Source organism: Schistocerca americana, chromosome X (genome assembly GCF_021461395.2).
Source record: "Schistocerca americana isolate TAMUIC-IGC-003095 chromosome X, iqSchAmer2.1, whole genome shotgun sequence".
Taxonomy (NCBI): Eukaryota; Metazoa; Arthropoda; class Insecta; order Orthoptera; family Acrididae; genus Schistocerca; species Schistocerca americana.
This window is the reverse complement of record NC_060130.1, coordinates 673,332,801-673,351,419: the sequence shown is the minus strand read 5'-3', so window position 1 is coordinate 673,351,419 and position 18,619 is coordinate 673,332,801. Positions and strand designations below refer to the sequence as shown.

At 37.9% G+C, this 18,619-nt stretch overlaps 1 protein-coding gene across 1 annotated transcript in view; it reads left to right on the top strand.

Annotated features, from left to right (window-relative positions):
* Window positions 1–18,174, top strand: part of LOC124556240 (trithorax group protein osa-like) — a 47,965-nt gene extending 29,791 nt beyond the window's left edge. The window contains exons 7-10 of the mRNA XM_047130228.1: window positions 1,296–1,479; window positions 8,701–8,891; window positions 9,127–9,267; window positions 15,134–18,174. Of these exons, the coding sequence (XP_046986184.1) occupies window positions 1,296–1,479; window positions 8,701–8,891; window positions 9,127–9,267; window positions 15,134–17,854 (3,237 nt within the window). The 3' untranslated portion in view covers window positions 17,855–18,174. The remainder of the gene's footprint in view (window positions 1–1,295; window positions 1,480–8,700; window positions 8,892–9,126; window positions 9,268–15,133) is intronic.
* The last annotated feature ends 445 nt before the right edge of the window (window positions 18,175–18,619 follow it).

The following is an 18,619-nucleotide window of genomic DNA, read 5'->3' as shown; positions in this document are numbered from 1 at the left end:
TGTTCACACAATAATGCTCAAATGGCTTCATGACAGAGGAGCAGATATCTGTTGTCGAGGGACTGACTGACTGACAGACAGAACATTCTGATCATTATTTACAGAGAATTGATGATGTTGAAAAATGTCGTGTATCTGTGTCACTTTGAAGTGTAGTGGAACATTCAAGAAAATATACTTAGACTGCAATTATATTATGAAACATACTTTTTGAGTCTCTTTGTAATATCAGCTATCAAACTATTCCCTTTGTCAGATGTAGGCAACAAATTCTCCTCCTCCCCATCCCCCACAGACACACACACACACTGCCACTGCCCCCTCTGGGCATTCACTGATAGTATGTAGCAGTCTTCTTTCAATGTGCTTGTCTTCCACTCACCACCACCATTGTGTAGTGAGTAGCTATCTATCATAACTCTTTATTTATTATCATCTCATCCTAGGTTTTCCGTTATTTGAATAAACAGTGTAATGTACTCTGCCTTAAGGAGGACAATATGCCTGCAACACTTCCACCCTCGAGATTAATAATACAGTATTCTCAGTTGAAACCAACAATATTATTATCTAGTTAGGCATCATTATGTGCAAAAACCTCAGTTGAAATGTAAAAATTAACAGTCTTAATATTCTAAAACAAAGTTCTTGAGATTTGATCACTTGAATTCATGTGATTCCTACTTTGAAATTGTTGCAGATAACAACACTTCATATAAATTTTATGATTTCTTGAACACCAATTTGAATTTCTTCCCAATATGAATTTCTTCCCAATATGAATTTATAACACATTCTGGGACACACAAAACATACTTGTTACTTTTCTGCCAACAAGTTTTAAGCTAAAAGCCCACCCCTACCTAATTCTGAACAGAGTTTGAAAATTTCAAGTCGTCATAAACAAATGTGTATTTTAATTTTTTTTATTTTATACATACACTGTCTATACATTATGTATAATTGGGGATCATTTATATCTTTTTAGCTTCCTCATAGTTATTATTCAGGTAGATATGAGATCACATTCTCACTGATACAAAAATGTTATGATTCTGATGTACTGTTTCTAATAAGGGGATAGTGTGAAAATGTACAGCACAATTGCAGTTCATTACCAGGAATAATTAGTGCAGTTAACAGCAAGGAGCTTGTGAACAGTAATGTATAAACACTTTTTTTTTAAAAATGTTATTCATGAAGAAACAGAAGTGATAGTTTTGTTACAGTTTGTGTTGTTATTTGATATTTGTTTGTGAAAAATAGTTACAATTGAAAGTAAATACTGCCAACAGGTATATTCTGGTCAACAAGCAGCTACTGCAACTGGCTCAGGTGGTCAGATGTATCCTGGAAGCCCTCATAGTAAATCAATGCCACCTCCAGCTCCACAGACCCCTAGAAGGCATCCAGATTTTGCAAAAGACCCACAGCAGTCTCCCTATCCACCATATAGTCAACAAAGGCCTTCTATATACGGTAAGTGGTAAGCACTGTAATTTGGAGGGTTCTTAAAAGTTTAAAGATTGGGGACAGAAAAAAGAAGCTAAGTCACATAGTTCTTGGTGCTGTTAGGGGTCTCTTCCCAGCTTATGAGGACAATATGAACTTTCTCCCTCTGTTTAGCTATTTTATGTGATATTCCTCATGTTTTAAAGTGACAGTAAAGTTTCATAATTTGATATTGTGGACCTATCATCATCATCTTTGTTTTTCCCTTTACTTTGTGGTGTAACAGCCAGGAATTATTTGTTTCTGGGATTTTTTTGTGCCATGTACATTAGACTTAATTTTTGATAATCACAGTTTGTCAGTTGTATTGATTCAACCCAAACAGCTTCTATTTGTTGTATGTAATGAAAATAATTCATTAGTTACAAATGAGAAACTATAGAGAGGCAATACTTGATTTCAAAAATTTAACACTTTAACATAAAGCCAGAGTTAGTTTTTATTATTCTGACAAAAACTTAAAATCCCAAGAGTATCCCAGCAACTTAAGAACAGACCTCTGAAAAAGTAAAGCCTTGCTTACATCCGTTTCAGCATGGGTAGTTAAGTGTTCGGCCACTAGGGGGCATCACCTTTACTGTTTGTAGCTTTGGGTACTTTAAAATGGATGGCTGTACAGTGATTCTAAGTTTGACATTGAATTTAGCACCCCAGAAAGTGAAGTAGTATGTGATGTTATTTCGTTGGAGACTGAAAGTGATAAAAGTTGAACAGATGACTGACAAGTACTCACCAGTGGTACGAGATAAATGCTTATACTGTACTGTGACTAGCTCCACCAATATTTCCATTCAAAGGGACACACTGTGAAACACATGATTTGATTCCATATCTACACACAAACTACAAAATGACTTTATGATTCAGGATACTTCAGTGAAAGTCCAGTGCACAAGTATATTCTGGATTTTATTAACAGTGATCTTCAAAAATTTGTAAGTCACACTTACTTCAAAAGCTATTTTCATTAATAATAAAATACCTTTTTGGAACAGTTTGTGAAGAAAAGTCAATATATCAAGGGATTAATTTTCCAATTTTGGAAATATGAAATACTATACGTTACAGTTACACCAGTTTATTGCCGCATTATATGGAACTGCATAGAAAGTAAATAGAATTGAGTAACATGGGTAATTACAGTACTCAGTGATAATTTTTTCTGGTTCTGTATAGAAGGGCAAAAAGGATGGGCGCGAGATACCTTGCAGAAAGCTGAGCATCCATCATCTCTGACTTATGCTTAGAACCATACAGATATATGTTTTGTGTTCGTGTGTCCCTGTGCCACCATTAACTATTTGTTGAAGGGCTCGTGTATTGTTAAGCATGGAATTTAAGAGGAAACCTTTCCAAAATGTCTTGACATCCAGCTTCTCAGAGCTCTAAAAAACATTCCAAGTAAATAACTATTGACCATTTCTTGCTTGCTTGATGAATTCCGACGTAGCATTGGTCCATTGCTGCTCTTGCTTCATGTTAATGATGTGCCATTTCATTTGCATTGGGAAGCAGAATTAATTCTGTTTGCAGATAATACAAGCATTTTTGTGAAGTTGAGCAATGAACCATCAACAAAGAAAGCAATGAACCATCAACAAAGAAAATGGTAAATGATGTTTCTGTGAAAGTTACTGAATGGTTTTGCACAAATGGGCTTACTGTAAACTTTCAAAAAATGCATTTAACCCAATCTTGTACTGTTGAGAATATCCTCCCTTCTATTAACTGAGTACACCAACAGTAAATAATAAACTGGGATGGAAATTGCAAAGTGTTTGGTGTGAATGTGATGAAAACATAAACTGGATAAACCATACTGTAGACCTGCTAAGATGTTTAAGTTTTGCTACTTTCGTCATAATAGTAATTGCCAACTTTGTGAATGTAGAAGTCAGCAAGCTAAAATATTTTGCTTGTTCATTGATGTCATATGGGATAATACTCTGGGCTAACTCCTCGCCTAGGCAAAAAGTGGTTGTGGCCCATTATAAATTAAATAGAGTTATGTATGGAGTGTGCACATGTAAATCTTGCAGATATCTCTTTAAGCAGCTGGAAATATTAACCACAGCCTCACAGCACATTTATTCACTTACGAAACTTATAATCAGTAATCAGTCCAAATTTTACAGTTACGTTGATCTTCACAAATACAACACTAGAAGGAAAAATTACCCTTTAATGAATCTAACTTCGGCACAGAAAGAGATTAAATATGCAACTGTACAGCTCTTTAAAAGTCTACGTACGGGAATAAAATGTTTAACAAATAGCAGAAGTGTTTCCAAAAGTAGATTAAAGAGCTTTCCGCTTAATAACTCCCTATACGCCATAGAGCAATTCTTGAGTAGAGATGATTAGTCATTAAAAGAAGCAGAAGAAGATCAAGAAGAACTGTAAATGGCAAACATGCGGCCATTATTTTCAATTTTTTATTTAGTTGTAGATAAAAATTATGTGTTTGTTGTCACATTCCACATCATAATAATTATCATGAATTTTATGTGTGGAGCAATTAACAAACTTTATGGAACAAGCAACAAACCAACTGATAGCTTTAGTGTGCATGAGGGGGATCAGGTAAGATATACAAAAATAAGTGTTTCTCACTTAATAGTTTTTGAAAAAAGATTTCATAGAACACTGTGTCTCGGCACAGGCACCAACATCTGGAGAGCAGTAAAGCCTTAACAAAAGCCACCTCAACACAGAATGCAAAGAGCACCTATGTAGCAATGAAAGGGTTAAGTAACCTTCCGCAATAGTTCACCGAGACTAGTTATGCTAACAAATGTGTCTTCAGGTTGAGTTTAATGTAGGTTCATTTGGGAAACAAATACATTACAACATTTATATATCTTCCAGAGTATGGTACATTAGTTTGCCTTTGATATAAAGATTGTGTACCAGTTGTCTTCAAAACTAATGCCTAAAAAAATGGTTCAAATGGCTCTGAGCACTATGGGACTCAACTGCTGAGGTCATTAGTCCCCTAGAACTTAGAACTAGTTAAACCTAACTAACCTAAGGACATCCCAAACATCCATGCCCGAGGCAGGATTCGAACCTGCGACCGTAGCGGTCTTGCGGTTCCAGACTGCAGCGCCTTTAACCGCACGGCCACTTCGGCCGGCTACTAATGCCTAGAAATTACATTTTACTGTTGCACTCATGTAGATAGAGTTGTAGCATTTGAGCGTTACTGACTGTCCTTCAGCAATACCCTCATCTTAGGAGAGAAATGATGCTTAACAAGTTTGACTTCATAATGAATATAATTTCTGGCATCATTTGTATTTCTACCTATGACATGTTCTTCATGAACTATTTTTCAGTACAACTACCAGTTTGTCTCAATATTTTTCAAACCATTACCTACAAATCAGGATATGGATTCTGGCAACAACAAAATAATGAAATAGACCCTAAGAAATGAGATTTGATCAAGGTATAATTGATGTTTGGTACATTTCACCACTACCTCATCTGTAGGAGCAAGAAATACCATCTCCTACAGCAGAAAAGACTGTATTTATCATATTGTTTAAAACACACACATAATCAGTGCTATTATTTCAGCATCACATAAAATTAATTTTACTTTACTTCCCTGTGCAGGAAGTTTAGTTAGCAATACTGAATTCAATATATCGAAGTAGTGTAGAATCGAGTGTCATCAATATTTGTATTTCATTGCCATAACTTTAATTGAATTTACTCCATTAACTTCAAATGATATGATTCCACACAATTTCATCATTTATTTTGTGATTTTTCTTAAAGATCAACAGTTACTCATTTTGAACAAAATTTGTAAAATTTTGTGATTTTGCACTTTGCAGAAAATAGGTACCTTTAATAATGAGTCATTACTTGGGACTGGAATAATTCACATTTTCCGATAAATCCAAAATAAATGTGAATTCTGCCTCAAAATGTGAAATTACTTAATAGATGCCATTTCATAGCGAACTGTATCCAGATGAGCTATTTGTTAGCGAAAGTTTGAAATGGCTGTATTTTCTGCATAGAATATCGAAAATGTAAGCAGTCACTGGCATTATACACCATATGACGAAACCCAATTTGGATAGATAATGTGCACAAGGACCTATGTGCAAAATAAAGTGTACAAATGCAAGGATGTATCAATACACTCAATGATCTGGTGTGATGCCAATTGTGGATGATTGAGTGGTCTGTTTAACACACACTCGCGTAATGCAATGTACCGCTAGAGTTCCGGCCTGTATCATTAACAATACTCTGCAACTTCAACAAGCAATTGTGTGGTAGCTACCCCAAATGCTTTGTGTTGTGTGTTACTCATTGTTTTCTTTTCTTATTTTGAAATAAGTGAAGCGACTAATCCTGCTCCATCACAGATTTCAATTATGACTCTTACAACACCAGAAGAGATCGGCAATCCCTGTGACAGTGTGTCAGTTCTGCTGTAGGCTGCTGCCCAATGAAATGGAGGCGGGGTTTGTTTCCCCACACTGCTCCTTCCCCTGCGGCGGTCAAAATTCTAGTCTGTTTACACTTGCTGCCGTCTGTGACTATAGCCTATAATGCCCTCTGTGCTATAGTGATTGGAAAACAGTCTTTAATGTTTTTTGATGGTGCAGAAATGATTCTTCTAATGTTAAAACCAAGCTAACGTATGATCGATTTACTTTACGCTAAGTGTCTTGTCAGTTCTATCTGTAGTGTTGTCAAGCATGGGTTGTAGGGCTATGAATGCCCACGGAAGGTCGAAATTAATAGTCTGCAGATTTTTTAATCTTCAGATTGGGCAAGAAAAGACAAATAATGTCCAGTAACACCTTAATCTGAGAGGAATTCAGTTAACTGGTGAGAAAATGCTGGTGCTTTGCAACAGAACAATCTTTTTTGAAAGTATAAATACAGCCAAATGAAGAAAACAAAAGCAATTTCGGTAGAAAAAGTTGTTGAAGTGTTTTCAAAAACAAACATGCCAGTCAAAAGCCCGCAATCAGCACTCTTTTTAACAGTTGATTTCAAAGAACTAATAATTTGTCTATTTGCACTCATGTAGTGTGTCAACCTTTTAAATTTGTGTGTCTAGTCATTTACAAACTAAGAAACTGGACACGAATTTTGCCAAAAATAGGTGCTACATTTTCCAGTCCCTAGTCATTACACATGCTTGTCCAACACCCTTTGCTGTGTCTAATGTCCTATTCCGGTTCCTGCTACTTGCTGTTTTCTGTGTATGTTCCTCTGTACCAACAACTCTGATTGATAGCTTAACCAAGGAGGCAAATTGGTGTTTGTGCATGTGACTAGGTGACTGACTGGGTAAACGTTCATACATGCCTGAAGGAAAAGACACTGTGGTGACTACAGCTGTTATGAAATACATTAAATGTATTTGCAGCTGCAAATATGGACAGCCATTGCTGTTTAACGGAGTGACAACAGTGAAAATTTGTGCCAGACCAGGACTCGAACCTGGATTTCCCGATTACCACAAGTGGTCACCTTATCATTGTATGCATGTCCAAAGCAACAGTGCATTGTAATTCTGAATAACACAGGTGCTGAAATATAATATTTATCTACTGACACCGGGCAAAGTGACTTTTGCCTAAAATGTCTCCCCTGTACGAGAATATACATATGAATGTACGAGTGCAGGTTGTAGACACGTGGTTGGAAACATGTGGAAGTTTGGGTCTGGCCATGAGTTGTGCTTATATAGCTTAATGGTAAGGCAACTGCTCACGATAAGCTGGAAATCTGGTTCGAGTCCTGGTTCGACACAAATTTTCTCTGTTGTCGTTCCGTTATACTGCTGATGGTTGTCCATATTCACAACTGTGAATACATTTAATGTACCCGGTTAAATTATAGCTGCCCAATAACTGATTGGTTGAGTTAGTTCACAGATTGTAGGAAGTCGGTGACATTACCACCATTAAAAGTTCTGTATTTATTAAAGCACTGTAATGTTCAAACCCATCTTAAGCTTGAGCACAGGTTTTTCATGTGCTGTTTTGTCTGTGGTGCCTCCTTATATCCCAAAATCTACAGCCTGAGTAATTTCGGGGGAAAAGCCCCTTTTCAAACTTACTAGAGCATATCGTAATCATGATCTAGAAGAAAAGGCGATATCCACTTCTGGCATGCAAACTTGGCATTAGTTTGGAAGGAGATGCACTTCAGTGGCTGTTAGGTTTTTAGTGCCCTTTCTTCACAAATTAGGTTTGGCAGATGGCAAGACGAGCTCTTGCTTAAAGAAATTTAAGTCAGTTCTTGTTGTGTGTGTCATTTTAGACCATAGAGTGTTTATGATCCTGTCTATTTATTGTTGTAAATGTATTTATTTTTATATTATATATGTACTGTAATATTTACATTTTCTGTAATATTTATTTAACTGCAAAATTTGTTTTTTAGTGTTAGAACCTGAGCTTTAGATATTAAAAATGAATAGTAGTACTACTTTTATAATACCATAACACATCAGTAAAACTGACATGTTCAATACCCTGTGATATATCTACAACACAGCTCTCCGGAACACAAAATATATAAATAAATCGTACAGCTCATGGTTCATTGTGGTTTTGCAAGTGTTTTCAGATGTATTGTATCAATGAAATGTACTTACAATTTTCCATTTCAGTACTTATAAATGAGAATTAGTGTTTTATGGAATGTTACAAAAATGTTTTCTTGTGTTTGGGATGACTGAATGAATTGGCAACTGAAAAAATGTTGATCTGTGTAGGTTCGTCAAACTTGAATTGTTGGACAGTAATATGTTAACTGGAAGTGCAAGAATGCATAAAAAAAATTAGTGCCTTGGAGACTTTTATTTACTTAGTTTTTAACTTTGCGTTGGTTTTCTAAAGATTTAAACCTGTAATCAGTTTCAGATTAATAAAGTTAACAGTGAACATTTAAGAGAGCTAAGTTATGCAATTCTGTTTTTATAATTTCCTCAGATCCAGACACTTTGTTGTTCCATTTGAAATACATTGCAGCAGGATTAATAACGAGCCTCTTAGATTAAACTCTCATATTCTTGGTTGTATGTAGTTATTGGAGGGATTCACATTAGAGTGAGATGTTCTAGTATTTGATGAGACATAAATGCATCTCATGAGATTGATTTAAATGTGGTGTGATTAAAATAGAGAATTTGTTGTATTGTAGGCTGGAGTAGTGGTAACACTCAGTATCGGGCACAGTACCCTCCACAAGGACCTGTTCCACAAGGGCCTCCACAGTGGAACCAAAATGCTCAACGAGCTGGTGGTCCTGTGCCTGGTCAGCCAGCTAACAGCCAGTGGGACCAGCACCGCTACCAAGCTAGTGGACAGTCACCGTATCAGCCTCCACAACAGGTATTGTGTTACAGTTTGAATTACGATGTTCTCTGTCACTTTTGTCCATATAGGGTTGGTTGTTTATGGTTGAAGACATCCGTAACCATAATTTTTGTGTGAACTGTGTATTTCTTACTCTTTTTGAGATTGAAGCTGTTAGTGAAACTGTCAGAGATGTTACTATAAATAATTTTAGTAACACAAGTATTTTATTCAGAGTCTTATTTACTTCTTTCTTTCTTTTTTCCTTAAGGCACAGCAGCAGTGGGTTCCAAGTATGCAGACTCCTGGTATTAATCAAAACTCACTCCTAAGGCCACCGATGGTTAGCCCACGTGCTCCGTTCCGATCGGAAGGAAAGCCGTATTCGATGCAGCAACTACCGGGTTCAAAGGTTCGCTGCTTCTAATTTTTTCTCACTCAATCTGAATTTTCTACACACATCATGAGTCTACTTATGGTGTTGCTTTTTGTACCATGTCGAGATACTGAAAGACATTTAGAGAAGCCTTTGTTTCGTGTGCTAACAACTTGAGGACAACCTGTGTTATAAAAAAAAATTAAGAGGCTTGTACATTACAGTATGTCAAAGTCTTTGCTTCATATTGAAAAATAAACACATTCAGTGTTTTGTAGACACTGTTCCAAACCATTGTGTTAAACTCGGGTCATGTCGTGAAATGATTTTGCAGCACATTGTGAAGTCGATGTACTTTTATTTCATTAAATGAAGTGCCCATAATAAAGAGTATGTGCATTTGGTCTTACATCACATATGGCTCGTTTTGTCTGTTCTATTAATAAATAGTCATAAATTGATTCCGAAGCACGCTTTTGAAGTCAGCATTTAACAAATATTAACACACTGTCGAGGGCGTGTGTCTCTATGGTAGGCATATCTGGCAAACACATAAAGCTTTCATGTTTGTACTGTGTTATGACCAATAAATAAACCTGTTACAGATATTTAGTAGGGTGCCCTCAGCCTCGTGAACACTAATGGGGAGCTTTGTTATGGCATAGTGGTAGCTCTAATTCAGAAACTTGACACTAGCAGCTGACAAGGTCATGTGCTGCCTGTGAGTCTTCGTAATACTACTGCACAGTGCTGATTGAGTGGATTTTCAGAAGATGGTGTCCCACAGCTCTAATGTATTTGAAAAATGTCATATTACCACCTTGAAGTGCTGGTAAAATTCTGTATTTACCCAGCTAGTTTGTCATCCCACATCATCAGGTTCATAAAAGTTCTCACAACCTAAGATTAGGTGAAATATAAAATAATCATCATCAGATGATAAAACGGTGGAATATTCACTGTTATTACACCATAATATAAATTACATCCTCAGTCTATAAAAACTGTGCTATGTAGTGTGCTCATTCATGTTATAACCGTAACCAACATTAAAACTTTGAACAGATTAGTACTGCACATCTGGTATGCGGTATGAATCTGTTCACAGCATTAATGAGGATTACAGTTATAACATGAACAAATACACTACTTAGCATAGTTTTTATAAGCTTACAATGTAGCTTATATTACCTTGTGATAGCAGTCAATAATTTGTGGTTTTATCCTCTAACGATAATGATTTTTAATTTCACTTAACATGATGCCATAAATATTTTGATGAACCTGCTGATGACCAGACAGCTGAAACTGGTTGATAAGGAATTTTACCAGCAGCTCAAGGAGGTAATATGCAATTTTTCAGATGAAGTAGTGGTCAGACAGCAGGTCAATGTTATATAGTGTGATAGTGCCATAGAGTTTTAGTTCTTATGATGTGTAAGTGTGAGAATAATTCTGCATAGTGCTTCAGCTGCAGTCCAAGATTTCTTAAGTTCAACCATGAGTAAGCTGCATGGTTAATAAGTGAGCCATTTAGTAGGTTGTAAATGAGGCATTTAAAATTTGAGAAAGGAACAAATAGTGCAGTGTCAGGATGCTCAAATGTAGTTGCTTCATTTTTGCCCCATTAAAGCAGCTTGTACAGTTGGTATTCTGTATTGGCTTTTGACTGAAGCACAGAGTGACTGAATGGGATTGCCATCAGATGTACATGGCTATAGGTAAGAGAGCAACTCGGCTGCTGCTAGGACCATGAGGTAAACTGCAGATACAGAGATTTCAAAGATCATATAAGGTTTGTGAATCTGTATCACTATTGAGATTTCATTTAAAACAATAGGCCCTGATCTCCCACTCCACACACACATACTTTCTGGTTCCATCAGGAAACAGGTTAAGATGAGTAAAATTAAAGAAAAGTAATAACAAATCATATTTTCTTAAAGCGTTTATTAATGATTCTGTCAACAGTTGTGGTATTTATGTTAGGCGGCTAGTTTCAAACCTTACAGGTTCATTTTAAAGTCTGGCCTACTGAGGATGCACTGACAGTGCCTGATATTAATAATAAACATCAAAGAGGCAACTTAATCTGTATAAATGTTTCCAGAAAAAATGCTACAATCCACACATGCCTTTTACTAAGTCAAAATCACACTCATGCATTGCCTCTTTGATGTTTATTATTATCGTTCAGGCACTGTCAGTGCAGCCTCAGTAGGCCAGGCATGAAAAAGAACCTATAACATTTGAAACTAATTGCCTAATATAAATACAGGAACTGCTGACAGAATCATTAATAAATGCTTTAAGAAACTTAATAAAGTTACTGTTTCCTTGGCAACAAAATGTTGAAACTGGAAAAAAAAGGTCATCTTGATTAAGGCACTACTTAGTTTACTGTGTTAGAAATCAGTATGCATGTTGACAGTAGGTATTGAGTATTTTTTTATGGGACTATATACACTGCTGAAAAAAAGCAACAGCCTCAAGGACAGTGGTTTTACTGACCATTGAGGTGACAGGTTGTTCATCATTCAGATCAAACGAAACTCCCATCGCAGTAAATAGTGCCCAGTCACATCAATACACAGTGTATTCCCCTCTGGTGGTGATGCAGGTGTGTTTTCTCACATGCAAACTATCATAAAGGTGTCAAATGGCATCCTGTGATAGATTGTCCCAAGCATCTTGTGCCTTTTATAGTAATTTGGTCGTGGTTCTTGCAGGCCCCCAGAGAACAAGTAAGTTCCCACTTCATCATGTCCCATACATGTTCAGTAGCCGAGAGATCAGTTGATCTTGCTGGCCAGGGCAGTTTCTGTACACCACAAAGAGCTTGTGTTGCAGCAGCTGTATGAGGACGTGCATTATCCCATTGAAAAAGCACATCCCTTTCTATGAAGAAATGGCAGTAGTGTGGGGATAATAGCCTGTGCAAGGCAACGGGCACTGTTTGCTTTGGTTACTTTAACCTCCAGAAACACAAAATATGACCATGACTGCTCCCCCCCCACTCCCCCAATGAGACCTGGGATGTGACCATGTGACCAGCGTGTTCAGGGCAAATGCACTCTGGAGTAGGCAGCTCACCAGGTCTACACCATACAGGTGTGTACATCCATCACTAGTGATGCTTGACAGTGTTGTGGTATCAGTAATAGTCTGGACAGAGGCACATGTGATCTTATCCCTGCTGCAAGCAGACGATTCCCAGTGCTCCATGATGACACAACAGGTGCAACATATGCACAGATTTTGGCCCTGGATGATAATCGATCAGACACCAATGCTCGCACAGTGCACCTATCTCGTCATGCATCTGTACTGTGAGGATGTCCAGAGCCTGGTATACAGGTATGGGAATGTTCCACAAACCTTTGTTGAAAGCAGCAACACGCCACTGATATATTGTGTCCAACATGTGCAGCGATCCGTTAATACGTCCGCCGCTTCCCCCAGGACCCCAATGTGACACCATTCAAATGGCTGAATCTGTTCAACAGGAGTGCTGACTCATCAGTAGGGCGTGGTTGTACCCTAAAATGATTATGGCAAACTTGGCATAGTTACTGCCTGCAGAGTCAAAACAGAGGGTGCACAGACAGGCCTTCAGAGTGCCATCTGATCACTGATTACTGTGACAAATAAAGCAATAACACAACCACCCCTCTGTATATGCACATACTATACAGTGGTGCCACCAAACCCAGTCCTTCGAGGATATTTTTTGATATTCATTGAGTTTGTTCATGTTCAGTTTTTATTCAGGTATACACAGTTAATTCTTTTCCATTCTCTCTCTTAAATATGAGCACATTAATTTACAAAAATGTGGCTCTGATCCTATTATAGCCATCCTTAATGTGGAACAGAAGTGACAGTGGTTTGGTTCAGTTAATAGTAGAGCAAAGTCCAATTTATTTATTAGTTCTCATTGTAGAAAAGAATGAATTAAAAGAATAAAGGACATAAATTATCATCTTCAGCTAAGAATTGTCGTTTTAAAAAATCTTGCACGCTTGTGCTCCACTTTGAATGCTTATGTTCTGCAGCTTCTCAATCTTTGTTAAAAGCCATCTACAATGTTCATATTAAAAATGAAAATAGATTTGCACCCATCATGTATGCTACCTACAAAAATAACAGAATTTTCCTATTGGATAATATATTGCATTACACAACTTACTTCTTCCTACTTCATATCACTTTACCCCAACCTTACTATGTACCACACTAAACTAATAAATTTTGTGGTCTGATAGGTGGAGAATGATAATGAGAAATAGTGAACTCGGCTTGTGGAAGAATAGCTCTTTCGAGTCGCGAATGTTAAAAAAATCATTGGTGGAGTTATTGAATCCCTACTGGCATTGTGGTGTTGAAGCTTCACTACAGACTCTGAATGAAAAGAGTTCATCTATAGATTGCTGAATGTTGAATGAGAATACCATCAACAGGCACCAAAAGTGGTTACGTGGAATGATTGTGTTGGTAACATTAAAGAAAATGGAAATTCAGTGAACTACATGACTTTATGAAACAATTGCAGTCACCAACTGTTTCGGTACACTTTATACAAGTAGAATTGGAGAGGCTTTATTGTTTATCAGGCAGAACCATTGGAGACTGTCAGAATTTTCAGATACCTGCCTAGACTGTACATCCCCACAAAATATGATACATGCCATAAAAATAAGAACCTGGCTAACCACTAGTAAGATCAGTAGTCAGAAGTTCATAACTTACCCTCCACTATGCAAATAGTCTGTGAAATAACTTAATGCTGTAGTTATATAGATTTCAAAAGTTGTGTGTCTCTTCATTTTCTGTTATCCTTGTAGCAGCTCCACATGACCACACCACTTACTGAGACAGTTATAAGGAACAAGCCCCCCTCCCCTGCCCCTTCCCCAGCACTACAGTCAGAATATTTCTTCTCCTTTGTCTGTTTCCCTTTCTTGTGCAGACTTTGAATCATGAATGCTTTTTATGCACTTTTTAAAAGTTATATTGCGTATATTCATTTTGCTCACTTCATCCTAAGTCAGCTTTCATATTTTTTTGCTGGAGTATACAGCATGTTGTACTGTTATGACTCATTATGGCATATCGTTCTAACCCATTACACTGTATTAAAGTACCGTAGGTTGCCACTTGTACATAATGGCTGACGTTACATATACTTGCCATATCCTTTTTAATGTTGAAACTGGACTGCTATATGCAAGTTACTTGTACTTCGTGCAGAGATGCCACAGTGCCACCATACCAGCAGAACAGCTTGCCTCTAGCTGTTATTTAGTAATGACTGGGTAAAACAAAGGAACAAATTGCCAATAATTCCCAAAACATGAATCACTTCATTCCACAGAGAAGCATGACTAATAAATTTTGCAAGGTAACTTGGAGGCTGTTATAATACAGTATTTGTTACAGTGTTTAATTTTTTTTTGCCTCATCCCTTTTCAACTTGCTTAATGATTGTGCAGTAAGTTATGTAGACTTTAGATGACAACAAGATAGGGGTTTTATTAGTTTCTGTAGAGGCATTTTCTCTCCTCCTGAGTATTTCATACAGGTAGATGATCTTGCATTACTCTTAATGTACCAATTTCTTTAATTCTCAATGCATGGGCCACTTACTCAAAGGCTTGCAATTTTTTAAGTATTAAGTCTGTTCTTCAACAAAGCATGATAATCCTGGTGAGTATAAATTTTGCACATGTTTAAAGTTTTTGAATTTTATTTTCTCCCATAGCCCATTTCATAGTATAAAGTAAAACTTATAAAAAAAAAAAAATCCAAATTGAAGTTTAAAAAATTACATGTGTTAAGATTTGTCAGTTTTGCTGACCATGTTTTGTACCTATATTTATTTTCTACTGGTGTCTTATTTCAGGCGCAGCCGCCTGGGATGAATAATGCGCAGGTCTACCAACAACAGAGTGCCCCAAAGCGAGAGATCGTTTTCCCTCCAGAAAGTGTGGAAGCAACATTGCCTGTTTTGTATAAACGCAAGCGAATGACACGAGGGGATGTAGCACCCGTAGAAGCATGGAGGCTTATGATGAGTCTGCGCTCTGGCCTACTGGCAGAGAGTGCTTGGGCTCTGGATATTCTCAACATCCTTTTGTTTGATGATGCCACAGTTGCATATTTTGGACTAGCCCACATGCCAGGACTCCTTGATGTGCTGTTGGAGCATTTCAGATGCAGTTTAGCTGACATGTTTGACTCGCCTCTTCCAGATTCTGGGAAGAAGTGGTTCCAGGCACCAAAGGTGGAAACACCGGAAGTGGACCTAGGGCAAGTTAGAGTGCCAGTTGATCCTGCAGATCACATAACATTAATGAAATCGACACCAAATTATACTCTTGTGACTAGAAAGGGTGAGGTAGTTCGAATTGTGAACAAAGGTAATGAGATTTTTGTTGTGGATAATCGGAAGAGCTGGGACATTGAAGGTGACTTGGCAGAAAACGATGATGTGGTTCAAGACCCGTGGCAGTTGACCTATTCAGACATCAGTTCGACGAAGTACATTGTGTCATGTTTCCAAGGAGAGTTCGGTAATGTTCCATTTGCGAGACTGCTCGATGACAGTAAAACTGTAGGTGCCGAAGAGGAAGAAGATTGTCGGACAAAAGTAAGTGAAGAAGAATCGTATCCCATTGAAAACTTGAGTGTAACTCCTCCTATAGTGCTAAAAGTGGAATGTAGTGATGACAACGGTGTTATTGATAGTTCGAGCAGTGCATCTAATGTGATACTTAATGAGGAACATTTGAGTAAAGACAGCTCCTTCGTAGATGTGCAGGATAGTGATGAAGTGAAACGGACTAAAACTATTTTGAGTGATGTGTTTTCGCGGATAAAAACGGAAAATACGGGAGAAAATTCATTGCTGCCTGAACACTGCGTAGACCCCTTAGAGCCTCCTAAAGAAACTGTAGAAGTGAAAAAGGAAGCAAACTGTGTCGAAAGTGAGAGCAGTAGTAATAATGAAAGGGAGTTGCCGCATTCTCCAAATGTACCAAAGGATATTGAAACAAAGAGAGATAATGCTGTATCAGAAACTATTGACACAAATAATTTTAGCAGCAGTAACATAAAAACAGAACATACAAACAACGACAATAGTTCTAATAGCAATGAGAGTAGTATATTCAACATAAGCAAAGGTGATAACTGTAACAGCACAACACCGAATGAATCCAGTTGCGATTATAAGATCAAAGAAGGTGTTGAAAGTGAAATTATTGCCAGTGAAGAAAACAGTGAAGGTAATGAAAGTGCTGGAAATGCTGTTGAAGGAACTAGCCTTAACAATTGTGAATGTTTAGAAAGCAATGAAAGTAGTAATGGCAACAACAGTTGTGACGGAACTGTAAAAGAACACGAAGAAACGGAAACAGAAATGGAACAAGATGTGTTCCTCGAAGGTTCTGAACATGAAGGAAAAGACATAAAAATGGAAGATGACTATGGTGACGAAGTTGAAGAAAAGTCAAAAGTAACAGATGTGAGACCAGAGATAAAGGGAGAAAACAGGGGCGGCATACAAATAAGGGATCCTGCGGGAACGTTGAAAAGAAGACGTATGTCAGATTATGAAGACGAATGTTACGCGAGAGATGAAGCGAGCCTTTACCTTGTTACTGATACAGAGCATGCAAAGGCAAGGCGTTGTGTTTGTCTTTCAAATATTTTGAGGAATCTGACATTTGTCCCGGGCAATGAAGCAGAGTTTGCCAAAAATGTTACATTCCTTGGATTGTTGGGGAAGCTTTTACTCTTACACCACGAACATCCTCCTCGTGCACAGAAACAGCGCAATAATGACAGTGAAGAAGATGCTGACTTTGCAGATTCTTGTAGCAGTTTACAAGGTGAGGCGGAATGGTGGTGGGACTTCTTGCACCATGTGCGCGAAAATGTGTTGGTGACAGCGGCTAATATTGCCGGTCATATGGACCTCGGTCAACATCCTGAGGAAGTGTCGCGGCCCGTAATTGATGGACTTCTTCACTGGGCAGTTTGTCCAGCTGCTCATGGTCAGGACCCATTTCCGGGATCTTCAGGCTCGTTGTCACCCCAGCGCCTCGCACTGGAAGCTCTGTGCAAATTGTGCGTAACGGACTCTAATGTAGATCTGGTTGTAGCTACGCCACCCTACTCCCGTTTGGAACGTCTGTGTGCTGTGCTGACACGACTTCTGTGCCATTCAGAAGAGCAAGTGCTACGAGAGTTTGCAGTGAATATGCTGCACTACCTGGCCACTGCGGACAGTGGTGTGGCACGTACTGTTGCACTGCAGAGCCCGTGTGTGTCCTTGCTAGTAGCATTCATCGAGCAGGCGGCAGCTACTGCATTAGGGGTAGCCTATCAGCATGGTATCAGTGCACTTAGAGACAATCCAGATGCTATGGGAACCAGTCTGGATATGCTGAGGCGTGCGGCTGGTACATTACTTCATCTGGCACGACATCCTGAAAACCGGCCGCTCTTCCTGCAGCAAGAACAGCGTCTGTTATCCCTCGTCATGAGCCAGATCCTCGATCAGCAAGTGGCAGCTGTAATCTCCAGTGTTCTTTTCCAGTGCTCACGGCCCTCTTTGTAGCATGCACAGCAGTTGTAGACAACTAAGTGGTGAAACTGGCATGGATGTTTCCTTCTCTTGTGATTTTTGCTGGAACATATTGTGAGAGATGACTTTTGAGTCTGAATGTAATGAGGACTGAGTTTCCGGTTCGTCAGTCCTTTATTCCTTTCTTTTATGCCTTGCCGAAATGGTGTTAGTTAAATGTACAGTTAGTTATGAGTGAAGTGGAAGTACATGTTTGTTTACAGGAGGAAGTCGGCTGATGTTGATATTATGTACAAACAGTCAGACTGTCTTTGATTAGATTTAATAGATATAAATAAATAAATACAAATATATATATATATATATAATCTATATGTATATGTATATATATGTATACTTATACATATAACTATACATGAAATATAGATACAGTAAATACCAAACAGTTACGTAGTCTTGCAGCGAAACGGTTGCTACAGCAGTAACACGAGTGGGGCAGTAACTGAGAATTACCAGATGAGACTGATGGTGCCACTTCCAGCATTAACCAATATCTGTTACGAGTCAGAAATTTATTTTGTATTTATCATCAGATGTGGTTGGATGTGAATGAATGTGGAAGTTCTGTTATCTAGAGCTATGTGTCGACTGTCTTATTAGCGTAGGGCCATTGCTACAAATGCTGTTGAGGGACAGTGGAATAATATTAAATACCAGAATACACATTAAGTAATCATGCATATAGTTAAGTAAACTGAATTAGATTCTTTAGAATACAACACAAAATTGAGTCTAAGA